A 23139-nucleotide genomic window follows, 5' to 3' on the forward strand; every position below is an offset into this window, starting at 1 on the left:
AAGAGAGAGAAAAAGAGGAGAAAAGACAGAGGACAGAGGAAGAAAGACATAAGTGAGGCACAACAGGAAAATCATCAGGTATGAGTGTTTGTGATTAGGTTATAAAACTATTTTGACCTGGAGGTAAATGCTTTTGTATCAACATAAGCAAGCGATTTTTAATATTGCAATGTCTAAAAAGTGTTTCTGGGTGACAGTAATGTTGGGGGAGGCCGGGTGGGGTGGGGGGCCCTAAGCACATTGTGCCCAGGGGCTCCTGCAATGATAATCTGGCCCTGGTTCTTGTTGAATTGATTTGAATACTTCTGTGCTATATAGTTCACATTGTCAACAAAAAAAGCTTTCTGGGTTCACTTTTATTCTCAACTATCTGTTACGCGGTCAACCAACTGTGCGGCGCCCCATCTCACTGACAGTCTTTACCAGGCGGAACTGATGAGCACTTTTAAGGATTTCTGCTCCCACTTGATTGACCCACACATCCAAGACCGCATCAAATAAACAACATAATTTCAAACATTAACAAATACAATCAAACCTCTCCTCATTCACTCTAAGGCTCATACAATTGTGAAGGACCGTAGGAAGATGCAGGTAAAAATCAAACCAATCGGGTTCGCCAGCCCGATCTCCAAACTCGCTCTGCAGACTTCAGCTAAGTGCACTTGGAGGAAATGCACTTGGAAGTGCGCTGCTGCAGACCTGACCGGGACAGTTACGCAATCCATCACAACGACGCTGGTCGCTGTGTTAAAAAACCTTTAAAAAACAACTTCTAAACAAACAGTGACTGGAAATAAATTGGACTTCATTGCTGCTTTGTCTAAAAGTTTGAGAGCATCAACTAATGGTGCCAAATGAATTAATTTCATTAGAAAATACATCTTTTACAGCCTTTTCTCCCGCATCAATGACTTGTGGGTAACACCCTTCACCCAAGTCCGCATCGCTGCAGAGTGCAGACTTGGGTGAAGTATAGATCAAGGGTGCAAAAGGGGCGTGATCAACTTCCGCACCTGAGAATCGGGACACCCTACGCACTCACACCACTGGCCGGGAACGCGAAAATGAAGGGTGCGAGGGTGAGTTTTGGGCCTTAATCACACCCTTCCTGAAACAGCCTAGGTGTGGACATTCAGCTGTGGGACAAAGAACACCTGATGTTCACCACGGCCATGTGTGTGTGTGTGTGTGTGTGTGTGTGTGTGTGTGTGTGTGTGTGTGTGTGTGTGTGTGTGTGTGTGTGCGTGCGTGCGCTGGAGCATTCAGAAATAACTCCGCTGATCTTTATGAAGTGTAACAGTGCAACCTTTATTGATTTGTCTTCAGACATGGTCAGGTGGAACCATGAGGGACACATGCTTGTCAGGACCTGGTCCTCTAGAGGACAGGTGTGAAGGACGCGTCCCACAATGCAGTTGACGCGGTCAAGTTGCCTGCTGAGCCTCCGGTCTAACCAGTGGAGGAGGGAGATGATGTCATCTATGCCCCACCCCCAAGAGAGAATCTGGGACGTGAAAATCAACAATGATCATTCCAGTGGAGCTAAATAATGATTCAACAAACAGGCAGATTGTCTCCATTTCAATGCAAACGTGGTTTAAAGGCAGCGGAGGTCGAGAGGAGAAGGCAGCCTGAACCAGAACCGGGGTCAGGCGATGGCTTTAGCTTCAGGTAGGAATGCCTCCCAGTACTTGATCATCTGGAGACACCAGAGACAAACAGCTCATGACCCAACCTGTGGTTCTGTCCATACCCAACCAGAACCCAGCTGCTGCTACTTCACCTGTTGCTGCGACTGAAGCAGAGACTCCAGGTAGACCATTATCTGTCTCTTGAAGTTCTTGGTCTTCTCTTTCTGTTGGACAAACAGCTTAAGAGCGTGGACATGTCCGGTGACTGATGTGGACACCGGTGGAAGACGTACCTGGAAGCGGAGGACCTCCTTACGGACGGTGGCAGAAACTCTCTCAAAGTCTCTCTCGTACTGAGTCACCTTGGCCTCCCACTGTCCTCACAGGAAACAGGAACAGGAAGTGAGGTCATTCTGAGCTTCACAGCAAAGACCTGCTGCTGTGCTTGTGGGGACGTACCTCCGTGATCTCCTCCTTGGCCAGTTGCAGCTTGTCAGGCTTGTTGGCCCACAGCAGCTTGGCCTCAGTTTCCCTCTTCTTCTGCAGCATGGCCTGAGCGTCCTGCCAGCGCTGCCACGCCTTCATACGCTGGTCAAACGTTCCCTGCAGAACAGACAGGGACATGCACATTTCTATCTAGCTGCTTCTAGGCAGAAGCTCCTGTCGGTATCTCCAGGCCCTTACCCTCACCGCCCCCAGCAGCCGAATGTAATCAGCGATGAGCTCCGAGAAGCCGAAGGTGTCGTTTGCTGCCTGGTCCTGGTGTAGCTGCTCAATCTTGTCCTCCACCTCAGCCAGCTGGGACAGGGCCCGGGACAGAGCGGTGTTGTCCTCCGCGCTGCCCAGCATGGCAGCGCTTTTGGCAAAGCCGGCTGTGTTTAAGGAGAGTTCTGGGGGGTGGGGGTTAAATGTTAGCATACAGACCTCCAGAACCGCTGGGGGTTAGAGGACCCACCTTTTCTATGGACAACCAGAGACTCGGCCATAGTGTGGAGCTTCCTGAACTGTTGGTCTGCAGACTCCACCTCCTGCAGCTTCTCCTCAAACCACTGCAGGAGAACACACAGTGAGTCTGGACCCAGCAACAGGTGGGACCATCGCACCGTAGCGGCTGAACTTACCACATCAGACTCGTTCATCTTGATGGTCATCTTACTGACAGCGTCTGTAGCTCTGTTGAGCATCTTCAGGAAGCCGGCGCCGCTCAGCGCTTGCGTGCTCACGGCTCTGGGTAACTACATCACACAGACCCATAAACGCACACAAACTCACCACAGGTGAGGTCAGGTGCACCTCATAGGTTGTTTGTTCCTCACAACAACTGGATATGATCTACTACTGCAACTCTCTTTTCACGTGTCTGAGCAGAACCTCCCTGAACCGTCTACAGGTGGTTCAGAATGCCTGTGCTCGACTTCTGACCAAGTCCTCCAAACACACCCACATCACCCCGCTTCTCCTCCAGCTTCACTGGCTGCCAGTCAACTTCAGGGTTCATTTCAAGATCCTGGTTCTGGTCTATAGGGCCTTACATGGACAAGCACCATCTTACATTGGTGATCTTCTTAGTCCCTACACCCCAGCAGGTCCCTGAGGTCCAGTGATCAAAGCCTACTGGTTGTGCAGCACCAGGCTAAAGACCAAAGGTGACAGATCATCTGCTGCTGTGGCCCCCAGACTCTGGAACTCTCTCCCCCTGAGCCTGAGATCAGTGGACTCAGTGGTCTCCTTTAAAAAGCAGCTGAAGACTCACTTGTTCAAGCTGGTTTTTGTATGACCTTCTTCACCACTCTCTTTATTCTGCTCTCCCCACCTATTCCACCTTCCTCAGGATTCACTGATTTCCCTCTTTCCTATTCACTCTCTCTCTTTCTTAACATTTTTTTAATCACAATTGTCTATTTTTTGCTCATTTTAAATATATTTTTAACCATTTTCTAAATGCTTTTTTACATTTTTACATTTTCTGTTTTTGTGAAACGACGCGTGATTTTTATCTTGAGAGGCGCAATAGAAATGATATTTTCTTCTTCAGATTAAAATGATCTTCAGTTGCCTCCAAACAGGTGCACTCACCTCGTCTTTCTCCAGGAACTCTCTGACATCAGGGTCCTGGAGGAGCAGCGGGTGGTTCACCACCCTCTGGAGATACCTGTGGAACATGAAGACAAGCTCATGGTCCAGCTGCGAACAGGTCAAAAAGCATTACGGAGACATTTGAGCATTCTCGCCAACGCACCGCTCCAAAGCACCTCTTCTTCTCTCCTGAAAGTCTGCAGAGGAGGAGTCCTCCTTCCCCACCTTCACCTTGGTCATCCCTGTAGGAGACAAAGAGAGGTTCTGATGGAGCCATGGCCCAGAGCGGAGAAGCTTTGCTGAGTCTCACCTAGGATGCTCTTCTCAGGAGGAGGTGGCACAATCAGTCCGCTGGGTCCATGTTTGTCAGAAAGCTTCTCGTAGAGGCCGAGGAAGTCGCTGAAGCGTCGCCTGACCGTAAACGTTTTGTTGCGGAACATGGGCAGCAATGTCTGAGAGGGATAAAAACCTAGATTTAAGCTTAAACAGAACCTCAGAAACTGAGATGGGCCTGGCTTTACCTCTGTGGACACCTTGTAGGCCATGTAGGCAGTCATCCCATCACCTGGACAACAGAAGAGCAGCTCCATCAGTCAGTGGACCATCATGCATCTGCCTAGAGCCAAAATAAACAACCCTACCGATCTTCTCAGGGTCTGTGACAGAAACAGAAATGTCACATCGGTCCTCCTCTTCTTCTTCCACCTAAAACAGAGAAGATGACCTAAACACCAGCTCAGCCAGCCTCCTGAGGAGGGCTTTTGTGAAAACGTGCACACCTCTTCCAGAGCTGAGCACTCAGGTTTGGTCAGGCTGGCAGCAGCTGGGAGGGAGGGCGTGGGGGTCGGTTTCTTCTTCCTCTCGTTCCGCGGACTGTCTAGGGAGAGCTCCACCGTGGCTTCTGTTGGAGACAAACGTGTTGGATGGAAAAGGGCATCAATGCTGTTTATACTGGTGCATTAATGAAACTGTAGGATAAACTTCACCAGCAATTATATCTGTGTTCTCTGCAGAGTGGACTCCATTGTTCTTGACGCTGTGTTTCCTGGTGTCTGACATCGTGTCGTCTTCCTCGGTGAAGATGTCTGCAGGTTCGGCTGGCACAGCCCCTGTGAAGATGTTGCTCCCCTCATCATCAAACAAGTCCACAACTTCCCCACTGGGCTTTGTGGCTTCATCGGTCACAGTCGAGGCCTCACCGAGGAGCTCAACCAGAGGGTCGGGGATCTTCTCACTGACAAGTGGCTTCTGGGTGCTGCTAGCTGACCAACCATCCCTGAGCTCCATGACTGGAGCAGTGAAAGCTGCTGGTGGGTCTGCTGCACCACCTTCAGCTGGAGCATCATCTTCCCCTCTCTGTGCTGAAGCACCACCTCTCAGTATGTCAACAAAATCATCTGCCGGGTCTTCTAAAGCTGCTTTGGCACTGATGTTGAGCACATCCATAAAGTCTTCAGAGGATCTGCTGGCTGATCTGTGCTCTGATTGGCTGCTGGTGACCAGAGAGTCATCCGGACTGGCAGGTGCTGCTGGGGTGTCCTTTCTGGTTAGCGGAGTATTACTCTGGAGACGAGCAAGAACAAAGTCCTTGTAGTTGTCACACACTGGTGAAATGTAGACACAGCCACTGTTTACAATTTTGACAAATCAGAATTTGACACGTTTGAGGGATTTACCAACAATACCTCAGAAGTCCTTCCTTCAGATACAAAGATGGTACTCTTAGTGCGAATGAGAATGTTTTGAACACTTATGTGATGTGGATGTTAAACATTAATAACTATCTTATTATAATGTGCATGAGTACTGACAGATTAACTTGCTAAATCAACACATACTGATCTGGTGTAGATTTGACCACTGGTACGTTACACTATTTACACTGCGATAACCTCGGTGATTGAGAACCAAGAGATACAAGTCCAACCGTGTGATAGATGTAACAAGGAACTATTATAAGTTCACATTTTACATTTTTTAAATAAAAGAAACATCAATATTTTGCTAAACGGGACAGAAGGACAGAATTTTGGAATGCAAGATGGCAGCCCTACTAGTCCATTGTTGGTTGTCCCTGACTGTTTTACGTTTTTGTCTGATCTTATAGTTAATATTTTCTTTCCATTTTGTGAAAACTTTGAAGCAGATGATAGAAGTAACACTCATTATTTTTGGGAAGTTTTTGACTGATAGAATTTGGCGGATGGTCCTGGATTATTTCTCAATCCCAACCTTTGCTGGAAAGACACTGGCCTGGGGTAGGCCCTGTTTGACCACATTCCTACAGAACAAAGGCCTGCTGTGTGGAGTGGCCGATCCCAAACCTCTCACAAACTACAGCAACCCACCAACTTCGACCATATTCACCCTGGATCCTTCTCACCTTGACCTGACCTTCCTTTGTCTGTGGCTCGGACCTTGACTGGCCCTGGTAAGAACTTTCAACATTTTCGGCTGTGGTCCTGCTGATTCCTGTCTGGCCCTGTCCTGGAATTCTGCTGGTCTCTGCCTGACTTGTTTCTGACAGCCTGAACTGGGCTTTCCTTCATCTTCGTACTGGATAGTCCAGGCAAGTTGCCGCTTGGATCCTGGCTCTCCAGTGGCCTCCATAACTCAGCCCTGCTGCAGTCACAAAAAAGCCTGGCTCTGCTTTGACTTTCTGGGCCAGGCCTAGGGCTGGGCGATATGACGATTTTAGACCGTTTTACGATCTACACATCTGACGGTCTGTCATTTTTGAGAGACCTTTTTATCACGATTCACAGCTCTGCTGTTGAATTTCTGCCTCTGAATGAAAAGGGAACTTACCTCCGGCGAATGACACGCCTTTGTTTGACCCTTAACCAATCAGAGTGAGTCATAGTAATATATTAGTGCCCCGCTTGTTTTCACCTGTGTGTGAACAACAAACATGGCTTCGGCCTCGGCTGCGAGCGACAACGAGGTTTTCGTTCCGAAGAGGAACGCAGGCCCGGAGTGGCTAATCGGGAGGGTCAGGAGAAATCCCGGTGGGCCGCGCGATGTTTGGGCCGCATGGGCCGGTGCTCTCGTTTTTGTTTTATATCATTTTATTTTTAGGTGCCGGTGTTCAGTCATGGCACTGAGGCCGCCGGGCTGATCTCGTACGCTCCTCCCAGTTGTCTCTGGCTGGCTCTGCCTGCAGGCTGCAGATCGTTATTTTTTTCCCCTGTATGCGCCTGTGCGCACCACGTGACACGCAGTTGATGGAAAGATGGAAAGTAGAAAGAGCAAGGGTGGCGCGGAGAAGGCAAGAATTAAAAAGAGGAAAGCGCTGGAAACAGATGCAGCTAAATGTGCAAAAATGAGCACCTTTTTTTCTCAAACAAGCTCGCGGTCTTTAACTTCAAATGAAGATAAAACGGGTAAGGCAAGTCACGATCAGAATCGGAATCAGAAAAACTTTTTCCCTGAGGGGCATTAAAAAAAATAACAGCAGAGCAGCATGATGTTGGACATACGAACATTGAATAAATAGGCAATAAGATATAAAGCAGCAAGAAGATGGATTAAACCGAAAAATATGCAAAAAAAAAAACACTGAGTCAGTGAATAAAGTGTCGTCTGTATAAAAGCTAAATATATGGAGAGCCATTCCACGCATGTACGCTGAATGCAAAGTGAGAGTTGCAGAAAATATTCAGAATGCGCAGTTTTTTGCTACCATAAGCGATCTCTGGTCCAGCCGCACATCAGAGCAGAGTATTTTGAACAAGTTAATGTTTGCACAATACGTTTGCAATTGACATGTTTGCACTTTAAATATGTTTACGATTTTAATTTATGTTAAGTTACATGAAAAACGAGAAAAACTGATTTTTGTAATTGTTTCTCTCATCTCTGGTGTGAGTTTAAAATACAAGTGTGTTAGCACTGTGTTGACTATCCCTAATATGAATAAATGTTTATTTATTCAATGTTTCTCTTCTTTAATACGCAATTGAAGTTATACTATTCATGGATAAAAAATCGTGATAAAATCGAAATCGTGATAAAATATTGGAAAAATCGTGATATTCTATTTTTGCCATATCGCCCAGCCCTAGCCAGGCCTGTTTTAAGTACCTGGTGCTTGGGCTGTGAGGCTTATCTTTAGTTAAGTAGGTGCTAAATGCAACACATCCTTGGGACCAAGCCTTCACACCTTCCTGTGACCTGGATTAATAGCTGAACCGCTCACAAGCATTAATCTACGGAGTAGATTTTTTGTAAGATAGGAGACTGAAGATTGCTTGGATCGAGAGGACATAAAACCTGAAGCAGATTTCATCACACAAAGGACTTTCACTGGATCATACTCTTAAACCCAGATTGGCCCTGCTGCTACCCCCAGAATCTGACAGAGCCTTCAGCACCTTCCTGGAACCTGATTCATGTGCATTTACTGCTCAAAAACATTATTCTGCTGACCTTGTGCTTTGCAAGATGAAGATTATAATGTTTTTCATTGCTTCCTTGTTTTTTCTGGCTGTTTTGGACTTGGGACCATGTTGTGTCCCCATGGTGAATAATATGCTCAGTTAACTCACCTAGGGATACTGAAACTACACCAACTCACTTTACTCAGATCTTTAACTTGTGGTCAATCCTACTTGGAGATGTATCTAACCTCTAACCTTTTCTTGCTTTATACAATCTTAGTCTCTCACTAAGCAAAACGTACCACAAGGATCCAACATACGTTATGACTACCTCAAAATAAAAAGTGAAACACTGATGACTGTCTCATGCTTACTATTATCTGAAATGTGCAACCAAACCCTGGACTGGAGCTGTAATGCACACAGACTCCTGCTGATTTCCAACAATTGTTTTGTCTCAAAGTAATTCAACTGAACGTGCACGGCTTCTTACCAAAGATAAACATAAGAGTTTGGATTATAGAGCTCCGGACCTCACGTGACTCTCAGAGTAGACGTCATGTTGGCAGGCACCAAATGTAAACAAAATGAACGGGATTGGCTTGGATTTTACTTCGGAGTTTACTTCACACTTTAAAACCGAAGAAATCGTTTTATATAGTCAGAAATTAAATAGACTAAACATCTCCAACCCTTACCGTGCCCCTGGGATACTTTTCAAAAATGCCAAAAGCTGTCGGAGCGGACCTCTTACCGGACCTGGCCAGGGAACCCCTTGGGATTCCCCCGGAGGAGCTGGCCCAAGTTAGCCTAGTGAACTAGACCAAATTCTTGCTTTGCAAAGAATAATACATTTATTTAGTCTGGCTTGCTAGGCTAGGCCCAAGTGGCTGGGGAGAGAGAAGTCTGGGCCTTTCGACGCTACTGCCCCCGTAACCCGACTCCGGATAAGCGGATCAAAATGGATAGATGGATGGATGGACAAATAACAGATTTACTTGTAAGTAGTTTAAATAGAGTGTTGTGCTGTTTGAATGTATAAATTGAACGCCAAGAGAAATCACTAGTCAGATTTTTTTCAGTGAATAAAAAAAATATATGTCAGGCAGGAGCGTCTCAGGATCTGTCTGAGATCTGTCTCGGTGAGACAGATATAGCAATCCAAAGTGCTTTTTATGTGTCAGGGGTGGACATTAACTTCAAAACCAACCGGCCATCCGGGCCGGTAACTCTGAATATTTACCGGCCCCGCTGGTCAGCTGCCAAAACGAGTCAAAATTACAACTGAACCGTTTAAAATGTAATAAACCTTTATTTTGTACACATTCACAAACATAATAACGTATTCAAGTTTGAAATTTTTTTATTCCCTCAACAAAACTCAATTTTGTCATTGCATACAACGCAGTACATCACCAACTCCGCTTTGCTGTACTCGAGCCATTGGCTGTGTTCGAGATGAGCCAGTTCTGCGCAGATTAGACCAGCGGTGATCGGAGAGCAGTGCATGCCAGTTAGATTTGTGTCCGACTTGACGCCGACTTGCTCTGACGTCATGCATACTGTACGTAGGCAACGATAACCTCGTGAGATCAAGGCGGCCGCAGATTTTGGAGCAAGGCGCTGCAGTTGCTCTCCCTCGGCTGCAAAACCTAGATGACGGGAAATGCCTGGCTCTCACCTGATCGAAGATCTGATTGGTTCACATTTTGATCCAAACATCCGGTGGTAGAACATGAAATGTTAGTTGGTCACATGTATTCTGTAAATCATGTTATGTTGATGATGACAACTATATAGGCCATAAAGAGAAATGTGTTTTGTTTTCTTTTGTCACGTTTCCTATGAGCACACTAAAACTACAGCTGATAACCTTTAATTATTACAGTCAAGTTTTCATATAGAATATATGAAATCCACAAGCACGTGAGGATGTGTTTCAGCTGCTAACAGGCACCAGAATTAAAATTGAAAATTGAACAAGTGTGAACGCTAATGCGATATCTTCAGCCATCGTCACCCGTGAGCTACACATGTAGGGAAATCTGTCCGACTTATGGGCTCGACACACGGGAGGCGACAAACTACCGCGATCAGCGAAATTTGTCGCTTTTATTACCTGACACACGGGAGGCGATCCGCGGCAGCGGCCAGCGGCAAAGCCGTCTACGCGTTCTGTTCCATGGCGAAATCGAAACTTCCGTTGTTTTGTTTGGCTGTGTCAGGTTGGAGGGAATTAAGGTTATTTAAGCGGTTCAGAGTTAAAAATGTGGTATATATGATGTTTCACAAGGTGCTGCTAGAGTTATGTGAAATTTTACTTCTGATTTTACTATATAAAACATAATAATAATCAACTTCTCCTTCATGTTTGCTCGGAGATGTACGGAGCATCCTGTCCGCTCATTGGTCAGTGAATGAAACCTCCGTTGATTGGTCCTCGTCCGAGCGATCAGATTCTCGTCCTCGTCCAATCAGATCTGTGTGTGAATGGGTGAATGACTGATTGTGTTGTAAAGTGCCTTGAGGGGTTTCAGGACTCTAGAAGGCGCTATATCAAATACAGGCCATTTACCATTTTACCATCTGATAAGTCCACCTTGACTGACTTCATTTTAACAAATGTCCCTCATAAATTCTCATCTTTAGGCTTTTTCTGCAATGACTTGAGCGATCATTGTGTTGTAGCCACTATCAGGAGCTCTAAAATGCCTAAATCCAAATCATGCATCATTTAAAAGAGAAACTTTAAACAACTCTGTGAACAAGCTCATCATAAGGGTTTGTCTTTGGTTAATTGGAGGCTAACAGATTTGTTACCAGATGTCGAGCTAGCATCAGCATTCTTCAAGGAGACTTTCATGGAAATTGTAGATAAGCATGCCCCCTTCAGGAAACTCAGAATCACAGGACGAGAAAATTCCTGGTTCTCCCCCGAACTGTAAAATATTATCCATCAGCGTAACGTGGCATGGGCCAAAGCCAGAACAGGAAATCTACCCTCTGATTGGGTTATCTTCGGGACACTAGGAAATAAATGTACCACTCTCATCAAAAGGCCAAATCAGATTATTGCTTATCTGTCACAAGTGAGAGCCTAAATAATCCACAGAGTAATCTGACAACGTCACCTCTCATGCTCTTCCTAAATGTATCCTAAACAACTCTGTCCCCGTTTATGATAAAACCGAGGTTTTAAACTGTTTAAACAATCTGTTCGGTGTTTACTTCTACTGGAACACCCCCTGTTCCCCTGCACCGATTCCCACACGACCCCTGGTGTCTCTTAACACTGGGGCAACGGTGGCACAGGAGTTAAGTGCTCGCCCCATAATCGGAAGGTTGCAGGTTCGAGCCCCGCTCAGTCTGTCGCTGTCGTTGTGTCCTTGGGCAAGACACTTAACCCATGTTGCCTGCTGGTGGTGGTCGGAGGGACCGGTGGCACCAGTGCTCGGCAGCCTCGCCTCTGTCAGTGCACCCCAGGGCAGCTGTAGCTACATTGTAGCTCATCCCCACCAGTGCGTGAATGTGTGTGTGAATGGGTGAATGACTGATTGTGTTGCAAAGCACCTTGAGGGGTTCCAGGACTCTAGAAGGTGCTATATCAAATACAGGCCATTTACCATTTAACTTGTTCCTCTTACTGTAGAGCAAGTACATTCAATTACTAGAACTCTGGATCCCAGAAAACCCTCTGGTCCAGACATGATAGAACTCAACTTTTTAAAAATGGCTGCTGATTTCATAGCAGAGCCTCTTTTTTACCTTTCTATTAAAAACAAACAAATACCATCAGTTTAGAAGTCTGCTTTTGTGTCTTTCACTAACAAGTGTTGACCCAGCTCTATTAACTAACTACAGAACAATATTTGATCTGTGTCCTGGTGAAACTTCTAGAGACCCTAGTAAATGAACAACTGAAAGACTAGGGATGCACGATATTATCGGTTACAGATAATTATCGGCCAATAATAGACAATTATGACATACTAATGATTCAGTTGATAAAAAATCCACTGATTACAAAAAGCTCAAACTGCACACTCACTCTTTGGTTTTCCACCTAACAATCCCGTCATCATGTTTCCTCCTCACCCCCGCCCATTCTGCAAGATTCTGTCGCATGCAAGTGATGTCACAGATCAGCGAATGCAAGTCAACACACTGGATCAATATGGCAGCGTGTGGCCTTTCTATAGCGTGTCCGAGAAAGTTTGTAACTAGGGCAGCAACTAACGACTATTTTAATAGTCAACTAGTCACCGACTATTGAAACGATTAGTCGACTAGTCGGATAATTATAAAATTTTTCTTAAATTTAGCATGAGATTGCTTTAATTGTGTGAAAAATGATAACAAGAAAGATGGGTACTTCAATGGAAAATGCGTATTTTATTGAACTTTGCTGCTGATAGGCCAATTCATACTAAAAGTAAATAAAAACACCCTGTCTAACACTGATTAAGCACAGTGCCCAGTCAGTATAGACATAAATGCATAAATAAAATTAAAACACTTTTGTCAGGCACAGTCGGGCATAACATTAAATCTCTTTTTTAAAGTGTGAATATGTTTAAAAAAATGTACAACGTACATCCAAAACAAAACGTATTGGCTTTCGTGTTATCTTACCGAGGCAAGTCACACACTGTTTCATTCAACTGTCCGACGTGCTTTGTTCATGCATCACCGAGGTGCTGCCGTGATATGCAAGGAGTGGACTGCTTTGCAAAAAATGCAGGTAATCTTTTTATTCGCCAAATCCAGGCTAGAATGCTCCTAAACTTTAGATGTTTTGGTACGTGTAGCTGCTGTGTCGGACGCCGCCATTTCTGTCAGTTGGCGATTAGCAGAGAAGCTATTGCGCACGTGCGACTCTCGGCAGATATTGTAATGGAGTGAGATGCCTCACTCGGTCAGAAAAAACACGTCTGGCGACGTCGACAATGAAATTCATTGTCGACCATTTCTATTGTCGATATTTGTCGACGTCGACGAATTCTTGCAGCCCTATTTGTAACGCATGTTCAGCAAAGTGCCACGAGGGGGTAAAAAAAGAACAAGCTACAGCACATCTTATAAATCACTTAAAAACCAGACACTGCGACATGTGGAAGGAATATGAAGCTGCCACCAGTGCTGAGGCTAGCACTCTTCCTGACAACGGAAAGCCTCTGGAGTGGTAACTATTGGCGAGGCATTTGATAAATGTAAATTCAACCAGAATGACCCACGAGCTAAGGGGATTAATGACAGAATCATGGAACTATCATTTCACTAGCATTTGCCGACCAGCCCTTTTCTCCCGTAGAGGACCTACCGTATTTTCCAGACTATGAGTCACACTTTTTTTTCATAGTCCGGCTGGTCCTGCGACTTATATACCAAAGTGACTTATATACCAAATTATGTATACCGCACTGCTGCGGACCGGCTCCAGACCAGGAATATGCTCCTCTGCCCCGCCATCACCTGCTGGAGACCGTTGCATGCTGCTGCGGGCCGGCTCCGGTCCAGGTTTCAGCTCCTCTGCCCCACCATCACCTGCTGAAGCCTGTGGCGAGCTGCTGCAGGCCGGGCGGCTCCGACCCAGGAATGAGCTCCCAGTCCCGCTGGGAGGGTTTGAAACACCGCCATTCTCTGCTGGAGACCGTGGTGCGCTGCTGCACCCTGGTTGTTTATTCTGTTATTGTTACCGGTACTTGTCTTGCAATGTGAAATGCTTGGTCTCAGATTTTGTAAGAAAAATAATAAAATTTCCCCCCAAAATGCGACTTAATAGTCCAGTGCGACTTATGCATGTTTTTCTTCTTCATTATACATTTTATGGCTGGTACGACTTATACTGCGAAGTGACTTATACTCCGGAAAACACGGTAAGCTTTCAGCAGCTAATGCACCATTTGGAGGCACGTCATGAAATACCCAGCTGTCGCTACTTTTCAGACACCTGCCAAGCAGAGATGTTTCTGTAAAGAGAAACCTCCCACTGATCCGACCCCATTAATAAAGAAGAAATAAATTAAATGGTGTTGTTCTGCCGTTTTAGCATTCTGACTTGTAAGGACATGCTGCTGTTATGTTTGTGAAAAGTCCAGTTTGTTAAGGCCCACTTTTATAAGTTGAAGACTAAGCAATATTTACTTTATTTGAAAAGTAAACAAGCATTATATTTAAAGAGTAAGCAAGGATTTAGGCTAATAATTTTTATATGGAGAAAATACTCTATTTTTTATTTGTTAAGATAGTCTTGTTTGTTCTGGCAATTGTAACAGCATTTCACTGTTGACAGATTGTCAAAGCATGTCATTTATGCAGAAAACAAGTTAATAAAATGACTTTTTGTACAATGTGTTCAGTTTCTTTTCAGATAAACATAGTGCTGTAGGTTTATTGGATTAAGTCAGAACTATACTTACTTGTACTTATATATTTTTTTCCCAGTTGTTTTTAAAATGCCATTATCGGTTGGTTATCGGTTATAAGAAGTGGGAATTATCGGTTATCGGTATCGGCTGTGAAAATTCATTAACGGTCATCCCCGTGAACGACTTAAAATTCAAACGACCTTCTCTCAAGTCTGCAATCAGGTTTCAGAAAAAAAAGCACTGCAGCACTGCAGCTACAAAGGTGATCAATGACATATTTGTTGCTCTGGATAAAAAGCAGCACTGTGCTTCACTTTTTATTGATCTGTTTAAGGCCTTTGACCCTGTAGACCATGCTATTTTAAAACAAACACTTCTTTGTTCAGGACTGTCTGAACATCATGGTTCACAGACTACTTGAAGGACAGAACTCAATACGTTAAATGTGATGGGTTGTCCTCTGAATTTTTGAGTGTCCACACAGGAGTACCACAGGTTTCAGTTTTGGGACCCCTCTTGTTAATTATGTATATTAACGACATAGGACAAAATGTGTCAGATGCTAATATTCACTTTTACGCTGATGACACAATCACTTACTGTTGTGGAACACCCACCACTAAAGCTGCTGAATTCTTACCGAATGCTTTTAATGAGGTCCAACAAACACTCCGCAGTTATAATTGATCCTCAGTGCTGACAAGACTAATGCTGTTTTCTAACTCTAAAACAGACCTCTAAGGATGCCCTCAGTGACCATTCTTGAGGGAAACATCATAGAGGTGGTCCACACATACAAACACCTTGGTGTCTGGCTCCATGACTCCCTCCAACTCTTTTTACGAATAAACTGTTTTTCTTTTGAGGCAACAAACCAACAAGTTACTGCAACATTTCTGTCTATTCTGGATTATGGAGACAATTTGTATAGGAATGCCTCAGCACAGTGTCTACGTAAGACTGATGTGAACCAAGATGGCGCTGAGGAAGGTCGCCCTGGTGCTAACGTGCGTCGTGTTTTGTTTGTTTTTGTCTGTAAATTGTGTGTCAGCGTGCTCTTACACCCGTGAAGAGCTTCTAAACTTCCGAACATCAACGCTGATGGACCTACTTCCAATTTTAGTGGGTGTAGTGGATTTGGTCCACTTTTTAATTAAGAAAGTGAGACGCCGGAGGAGAGGGAAACGTGCGGGAGTGCTCGTGCGTCTACGAAGACGCGGCTCACGTACGCCCTTACCTAGGATCTTCCTCTCCAATGTCCGCTCACTTAGTAACAAGACGGATGAACTGGCGTTGCTGATGAGATGGAACAGAGACTTTTCTTCCTCTTCTGTCTTATGCTTCACGGAGACGTGGCTCAATGAGCAGATCCCGGATTGCGCGCTCCATTTGGAGGGATTCCAGCTCCTCCGCGCAGACAGCGAGTCTTATCCGGAGGAAAGACAAAAGGTGGAGGTGTCTGCTTCTACATCAACAATGCCTGGTGTTCGGATGTGACTGATCTCCCAGTACTGCTCCCCTGCCCTGGAACTCCTCTTCATAAACTGTAAGCCATTCTACTCCCCAAGTGAGTTTGCTTCATTCATTCTGGCCGCTGTTTACATCCCGCCTTGCGCGGATGTGCACGAGGCTCAACGTGCGCTCGCGGAGCAGATCCTAAGTAAGGAACAGACCTTTCCGGACTCTCTCGTTATTATCCTCTGCGACTTTAACAAGGGAAATCTGAGCCAGGAATTGCCTAAGTACAAACAGTTTGTTAAATGCCCGACAAGAGAGCAGAACACGCTGGACCACTGCTACACCACAGTTAGTGGAGCTTATCGAGCCATGCAGCGAGCTGCTCTCGGCTTCTCGGACCACGCCATGATTCACCTCATCCCCTCATATAAGCAGATGCTGAAGCTCTCCAAACCTGCAGTGAGAACTTCTAAGAAGTGGACCTGCGAGGCTGTGGAGGAGCTTCGCGTGTGTCTGGACACAACAGACTGGAACGTGTTTGGATCTGCCACAGACAACTTGGATGAATATACAGACACTGTGACGTCATATATAAAATTCTGTGAGGACAGCATTATTCCAACAAAAACCAGGGTCACTTTTAACAATGATAACCCCTGGTTCACACCCAAACTGAGACAGCTGAGGAGGGAGAAAGAAGCAGCCCACAGAGCGAAGGACAGAGAAAGCTACAGGGCGCTAAGTACCAGTTCTCAAAAGAGTTGAAGAAGGCGAGATTTCGGTACAATAAGCGTCTAAAGGAGCAGTTCTCTGACAATGACACCGCCTCTGTCTGGAGAGGGCTCAGGCAAATCACAAACTACAAGCCTGTCCACCATTGTCCCTGTCCCTAAGAAACCCTGTATCACTGGACTGAATGATTACAAGCCTGTGGCGCTGACGTCTATAGTCATGAAGTCTTTTGAGCGCCTGGTCCTCATCTCAAGTCCTTCACCTCCACCCTCCTGGACCCTCTGCAGTTCGCATACAGAGCTAATAGGTCTGTAGACGACGCCATCAACCTGGCCCTCCACTTCATCCTGCAGCACCTGGACTCCCCGGGAACCTACGCTAGGATCCTGTTTGTGGACTTCAGCTCTGCGTTCAACACCATCCTCCCTGCTTTGCTCCAAGATAAGCTCTCCATGCTCAACGTACCCAACTCCACCTGCAGGTGGATCACTGACTTCCTGACGGACCGAAGACAGTGCGTGCGGCTGGGGAAGAATGTTTCCACCACTAAGACTATTAACACAGGATCTCCACAGGGCTGTGTACTTTCTCCTCTGCTCTTCTCCCTGTACACAAACTGCTGCACCTCGAGCCATGACTCTGTTAAACTGATCAAGTTTGCGGGCGACACCACCCTCATTGGGGTCATCTCTGACGGTGATGAGTCCGCCTACAGGAGGGAGGTGGAACGGCTGGTGTACTGGTGCAGCAGCAACAACCTGGAGCTCAATGCTCAGAAGACAGTGAAGATGATTGTGGACTTCAGGAAAGTCACAGGCCCATCTCTCCCCCTCGTCCTGACGGACACCCCCGTCACCACTGTGGACTCCTTCCGCTTCCTCGGAACCACCATCACACATGACCTTAGGTGGGAGACATCCATCAGCTCCCTGCTCAAAAAGGCCCGGCAGAGGATGTACTTTCTGCGGCAGTTGAAAAAGGCCAAGCTGCCGGCCCAGATGATGGTGCAGTTTTACACGGCCATCATTGAGTCCATCCTCACCTCCTCCATCACTGTGTGGTACGCCGGAGCCACAGTAAGGGACAAACAGACTGCAGCGCATTGTGCGCTCTGCTGAGAAGGTGATTGGCTGCAGCCTTCCATCTTTCCAGGATCTGTACGTCTCCAGAACTCGGGGGCGTGCAGGTCGGATAGCAGCTGACCCTTCTCACCAGGTCACAGACCTTTTGAGCCGCTTCCCTCAGGCAGGAGGTTACGGTCCATCAGGACCAGAACCTCCCGCCATAAGAACAGCTTCTTTCCATCTGCCGTTAGACTTGTGAATAGATTATAAACACAAAACCATGCTGGTCTTCTGTACTCGACACAACATCAAGTTATTGGCCATGTTACCATTACCTGCCATTTTTTATAGCTGAAAGTTTTATTCTGGTTTTATTCTATTTTTAATCTTATTATTATTCATGTTATATGTAGCACATTAGTACCAAAGCAAGTTCCTAGATTGTGAATTGTTTGTTCACTGACAATGGCAATAAACCTATTCTGATTCTGATTACTAACTGTAGACCACTGACCTATCATGGTGAATTTTATTCTCCAGTGGGATGGCCTTCTTTATCCACCAGGAGGTTGGGACATTGGTACACCTTCATTTATAAGGCCATGCTTGGAATAATACCCACCTACATCTGTGACTTAATCTCATGGAGAAGTGTAACTTCTCACAGTCTGCAACACCAATCAACTGTTACTTTGTGTTCCGTTTCCTCACACAGAACTGGGCTAAAGGGCTTTAGTTCACTCTGCTCCTTCTGCGTGGACCAGGCTGCAGAAAAACTGGAAATTAACCGAATTTATCTCCTTGAAAACGCTTAAAACCAGACTGAGAACTCTGATTCCTGTGTTGTAACTGCCTTCTGTAATCTAGTACATAACATGTCTGTGTAACTAACATTTAGTAACTGTAACTGTTGCTGCCTCTTGGCCAGGACTCTGTTGAAAATGAGGTTTTAATCTCAATGGGACCTTCCTGGTTAAATAAAGCACAAATACATTTTAAAAATTGTTATAGAGCTATGTTTACATTTTCTTTACAAAACTCCCCAAAACTGCTTTTCTTTTGGTGTTAGGAGGACCAAATGTTTGTGCAGGTAGCAAGGGAAGATGGTTTGCTGCTAAATGAAATAGAAAGCCTAAACCACGCCCGCCTACTCCCGCACCATGGGTCTCCGGGAGAACAAAAAATGAATGTAAGTCAACGAGCCTAAAAACGCCATTTTCTAATCCCGCTTGTTTTGTGCCATGGATTTCACATATGATGTCTGTGAATTTTAAAGATGCATTTAGATACCAAGAGCAGGACGGGAAATGTGGGTGTAGAGGTGGCGACCGCATGAAGAGGTGGAAGAGAATGAAGGACTAATTTGTCCGTGTTATAAAGTCTCTGAAATCTATAAACACGTCACTAAATACATTATCAGGGACCGGATACATGAGTGTTATGGAGGCAGCAGGTGCGCAATAGGGTGGGGGGGGTCTGCCCCCCCCCCCCCAGATTCAGATCGAACCCGATCCGTCCCCCGCACTAAGGCCAGAAAGAAAACAATATCAGAGGTTAAGCGCTTGAAGCTCCTTTTTCCAATTATATTGAATGCAGCATGACGTAAACAAACACCGACTCCAGAGGCGCCAAAGTAGTTGCTGCTAGGATGCAGGATGAAGCAACGATTACTGCGTATTTAAAAAAGTGTAAGTAGGCGGGACCGGTCTGTCTGTTTATGCATGTTGGTTCTAGTTTCAGTACGTTGTGGTCAGTGTTGGGACATACTCGTTAAAAGCACCAAAGCCTCATTGCTGACTTTAACAAGTCTCCTCTACAAATATGATCTCTCATGAAGTTACTTCTTTACATCAGAAGATAGTGGAGATGTGTAACCTTCAGGCTGAGCAATGTTTTGGAGTTTTTAAGAGTTTGAAAAATGCCTCCCGCCGAGGAGTGGAGATGCCCGCAACATGAAGAGCGCAAATATTAGATAAAAACATATAATTGCCGGCAGGTCTGGTCTTTGTTGACTGATCACTTTGTCTGGTAATGACTGATTATGAAGCAGAATATTGACTCTGATGAAGAAATTCACTCATCCAGCCGGGAAGATGGACGCTGCTGCAGCATCAGACAGCTGGTGCTGCACGAGAGGTGTGTGGAGTTTATAAGCTCCAAATGTTGGGTTTAATGTTTGATTAACCTTCTTTGGGACGTGATGGATATAGAAATGATGGTAAAAACACCGCTAACATGACAGACGTAGCGAAAATGTTAAAAAAAAATTGTAAAAAAGGAGCAGATGCTAATGCATTATATATGGAAGTCAAAGTGTGCCACATAATCATAAAAAATAGGTAATATAAAATTTAAAGAGCTTCATTTATGTATACCGTAAATCCTCTAATACAGGCCCGGGCCTGTATTTGACTCAAGCTCATCAAGCTCCAGGCCTTTATTGGAAGGAGGACCAGAATTAGAGGCAGGCCTCTATTTCTATTTGAGCAAAATGAACTAATGGTTCGCTGGAGTTTTTGACAATTAAAATTGTGCCCACATTTTCAAAGTTAAACACATTTCTTTTAACAACGGTAGTTTCTGCTTGAGCCCTCCACCCCCCCACCCCACCCCCTCGCGCAGCGCCACAAACTCACTGATGCGCCTGCAGCCTCTCAGAGTACCTGCTGCTCTAAACATTAAAATAATTATTTCATTTTCTGTTCCTCACTTCTGATTATGGTGTCTGTCTGTTGCAACCACCAGGTACAAAAACTAACTTGTTTTTACTTGACTATTTTTCTGTCCTGTATCTGTTTATTATCTTCCTGCATCTCCTCTCAGTCCTAAAGAAAAACTGCTACCTGGGTTCATATATATTCACCTTATGAGTTACCTTTGAACTGCAGTTCTAAAAGATCTACCGACCGCAAAAACAGCGCAGTGTGCGCTGCTTGCCGGCCGCATCGGTGATCGGTGCGTCACCGGAGGACAAGGTGCTGCGCCTCGCTCCACAGCAGCGAAACGCATCAGGCACAACTAAAAGAATAAAAGACAGAAAACATGCAAGGAAATGAGCCGACATGAACGATCGCGTGTTAAATTAGTCTTTGAGGTGGCGACACATGATTTGATCATGTTACTGTGGCCGTGCTCAGGACGCAGATGTCTGGAGCGCGTCAACAATCAGAGGTTTGCATGCGCAAGCTGGTTAAGGTTAGGATGGGGTGAGGGGAATGTTAAATTTCAAGAGGGTAAACGTCACAATTTGGTTAAATGTCCATTTTACGGCGGGTGTCAGTACCGACGCTCTGGCACAGCGCGTTGCCTCCCGACGCGCAGGAGCTTGTCACCTGCTGACAGCAGGCTGCTGTCTTTTCCGTGGACTGCATCTTGCCGGTCATTATCACGTGACAGCGTCTAGTCGATGGCAGGCATAAAAAGTCACTATAGTGAAGTCGACTAGATCATACAACCCCTACTGCTCCCCAGTGTTCTGCAACATAATCGGCACGTTCTCTTTGAACTTGATATCAAATTTTCGCCTCCTCTTCATCTCCGCACCTGCCAAATCGCGGTCTATCACTGGCAAATCAAAAGTGAGACGGATAACACAACCCCCCCCCCCCCCCCCCCCCCCCGTGGTACTTGCTTGTTACCACATTCCACCCGGCTACAATAAAATACCGGCCATTATTCACCTCCGCCGACACCGGCCAAAATATGATACCCGGCCGTTAATTGAATACAGGCCAATATTAGAGGATTTACGGTATATAAATGACAACTTTCCAAATATAATGAAAATGTCTAAATGTAAAAATATGAAGGAACATCTGTTGGTCAGGCTGAAAAGTTTGGGAACTACTGCTCTAAGTGATAATTGTTTTTTAAATATATTTTATGTGCAGTTTTTTTAGGACTTACGTTTTCTGAAAAGATTGGTATGCTGAAAATCATTTAATGTTTTGCATAAAGCATGAGGTTTTGGTTAGTAATCGATTGGGAGAATAACAAATGACTGACTTGGATAGTGATGATCGGGCAGAGCTTTGTTGCCAGCGTTCCATTGGATAATGGCTTCAAACACGTATATAATAGTGTTATGTTGTAAACCATTGGATGAAATTACACAAACTGGCTGAGCTCTAGTTAAGGCACTAGCAATAGTTTGTGTATGCGTATGTGCGTGTGTGTGTGTCTGGAGGAGGGTACATTGGAATTTTGTCCCCCCCAGTTTGAAAATCCTATCTGGCCCCTCTGGGTGGCAGGCATCGACATATAAATATGTGGCAGGGTACTACAGAACAGCACTACGCCCTCTGTTGTCCTGGTGGGGAAATTGCTTTCCAAAGCTTCGCTGACTGAGCAGAAGTTCCAATGTGAGAACCTTTCCGACACTCCGTGTAACGTCTCTTCGTTGCGGACTCACGGAGAAGGCTAAAATAATATATATAAATCAGGCTTCAATCTGGCCATGTGGTAAGTAGCAGCTACGCTAGGGGAGAGGAGATTATGTGGTCACATACGCAACGTGCCGATTTCTGGTGTGTAGTCATGCTAATTATGAACTTTTACAAGCTAATAAATCTCAAAGTACGTGACTGGCGTGGTCGAAACACCCATTATAACTTTTCATTTAAATTGCAGTACAACATATGTGCGATCCAGGGCATAAGGCTAAGCGGATTATAAAATAGCGTTTTTAGCCCCGTTGACCTAAGTGATTTAGGCTTCCTATAGCCAATCTTAGTAAAGTCCTTCTAGCCAATCACAGGCGAGAAAGGCAGGGTCTTCCTTGGAAATCATACATTCCACATGACGCATTCTGACCATAGACTGTACATACATTCTGACAGATATCTGCAAGCATCTATGAGTCAAACCGAAAAAAAATCAAAAGGCAGCAAACTGATAGTGGGGATGTATTTCCGGGTTCCTAATGTTGCGACAGCCCACTCACCAAGCAGGCCACACACACACACACACACACACACACACACACACACACACACACACACACACACACACACACACACACACACACACACACACACACACACACACACACCTCGGTAGGACGTGGCGCGCGGATGAAATCACGGCGGTGAAACTGTTACTAAAGTCCAGTAAAGTTGAACCGGAGGAAGAACTCGACGAAACGCTCCAGAAACTTTCGGTTGTTCCCTTCCCGGTTCTCTCCGTTACCGGAGGCGATAGCCTGAAGTCTAAAGGCAGCATACCGCGCTCAGGAACGGGTCGTCCGCCTCGTCCTCGTCGCTGTCTCGGTCCGGGACTGCTGCCTCCAGCACCTCTGGGTCTTCGGACTCCGGGAAAGGAGGAGGGCTGCGCTCCGAGCTGGACGCCATCTTCACTTGGGTCGGTCTCTGAAGCTCGAGGGGAGGTAACGTCTCCTTGTCCGCTTGGCTCTCGGTCAGCTACTCGCGTT

General features: G+C 45.6%; 1 protein-coding gene across 1 annotated transcript; it reads right to left on the minus strand.

Moving 5' to 3' along the window:
- Positions 1-1286: 1286 nt before the first annotated feature.
- Positions 1287-23071, minus strand: snx1a (sorting nexin 1a). Its single transcript, XM_015952188.3, has 15 exons — positions 22934-23071; positions 4697-5273; positions 4490-4611; positions 4352-4415; positions 4232-4275; positions 4021-4162; positions 3874-3952; positions 3711-3786; positions 2756-2869; positions 2590-2683; positions 2319-2524; positions 2094-2237; positions 1928-2008; positions 1787-1858; positions 1287-1702 (listed from the first exon to the last, which is right to left on the minus strand). The coding sequence occupies exons 1-15, from the start codon at positions 23057-23059 to the stop codon at positions 1652-1654; spliced, it is 1992 nt and encodes a 663-aa protein (XP_015807674.1). The 5' UTR covers positions 23060-23071; the 3' UTR covers positions 1287-1651.
- Between the last annotated feature and the right edge of the window lie 68 nt (positions 23072-23139).

The sequence above is a fragment of the Nothobranchius furzeri genome, chromosome 14, assembly GCF_043380555.1.
Source record: "Nothobranchius furzeri strain GRZ-AD chromosome 14, NfurGRZ-RIMD1, whole genome shotgun sequence".
NCBI classification, from domain to species: domain Eukaryota; kingdom Metazoa; phylum Chordata; class Actinopteri; order Cyprinodontiformes; family Nothobranchiidae; genus Nothobranchius; species Nothobranchius furzeri.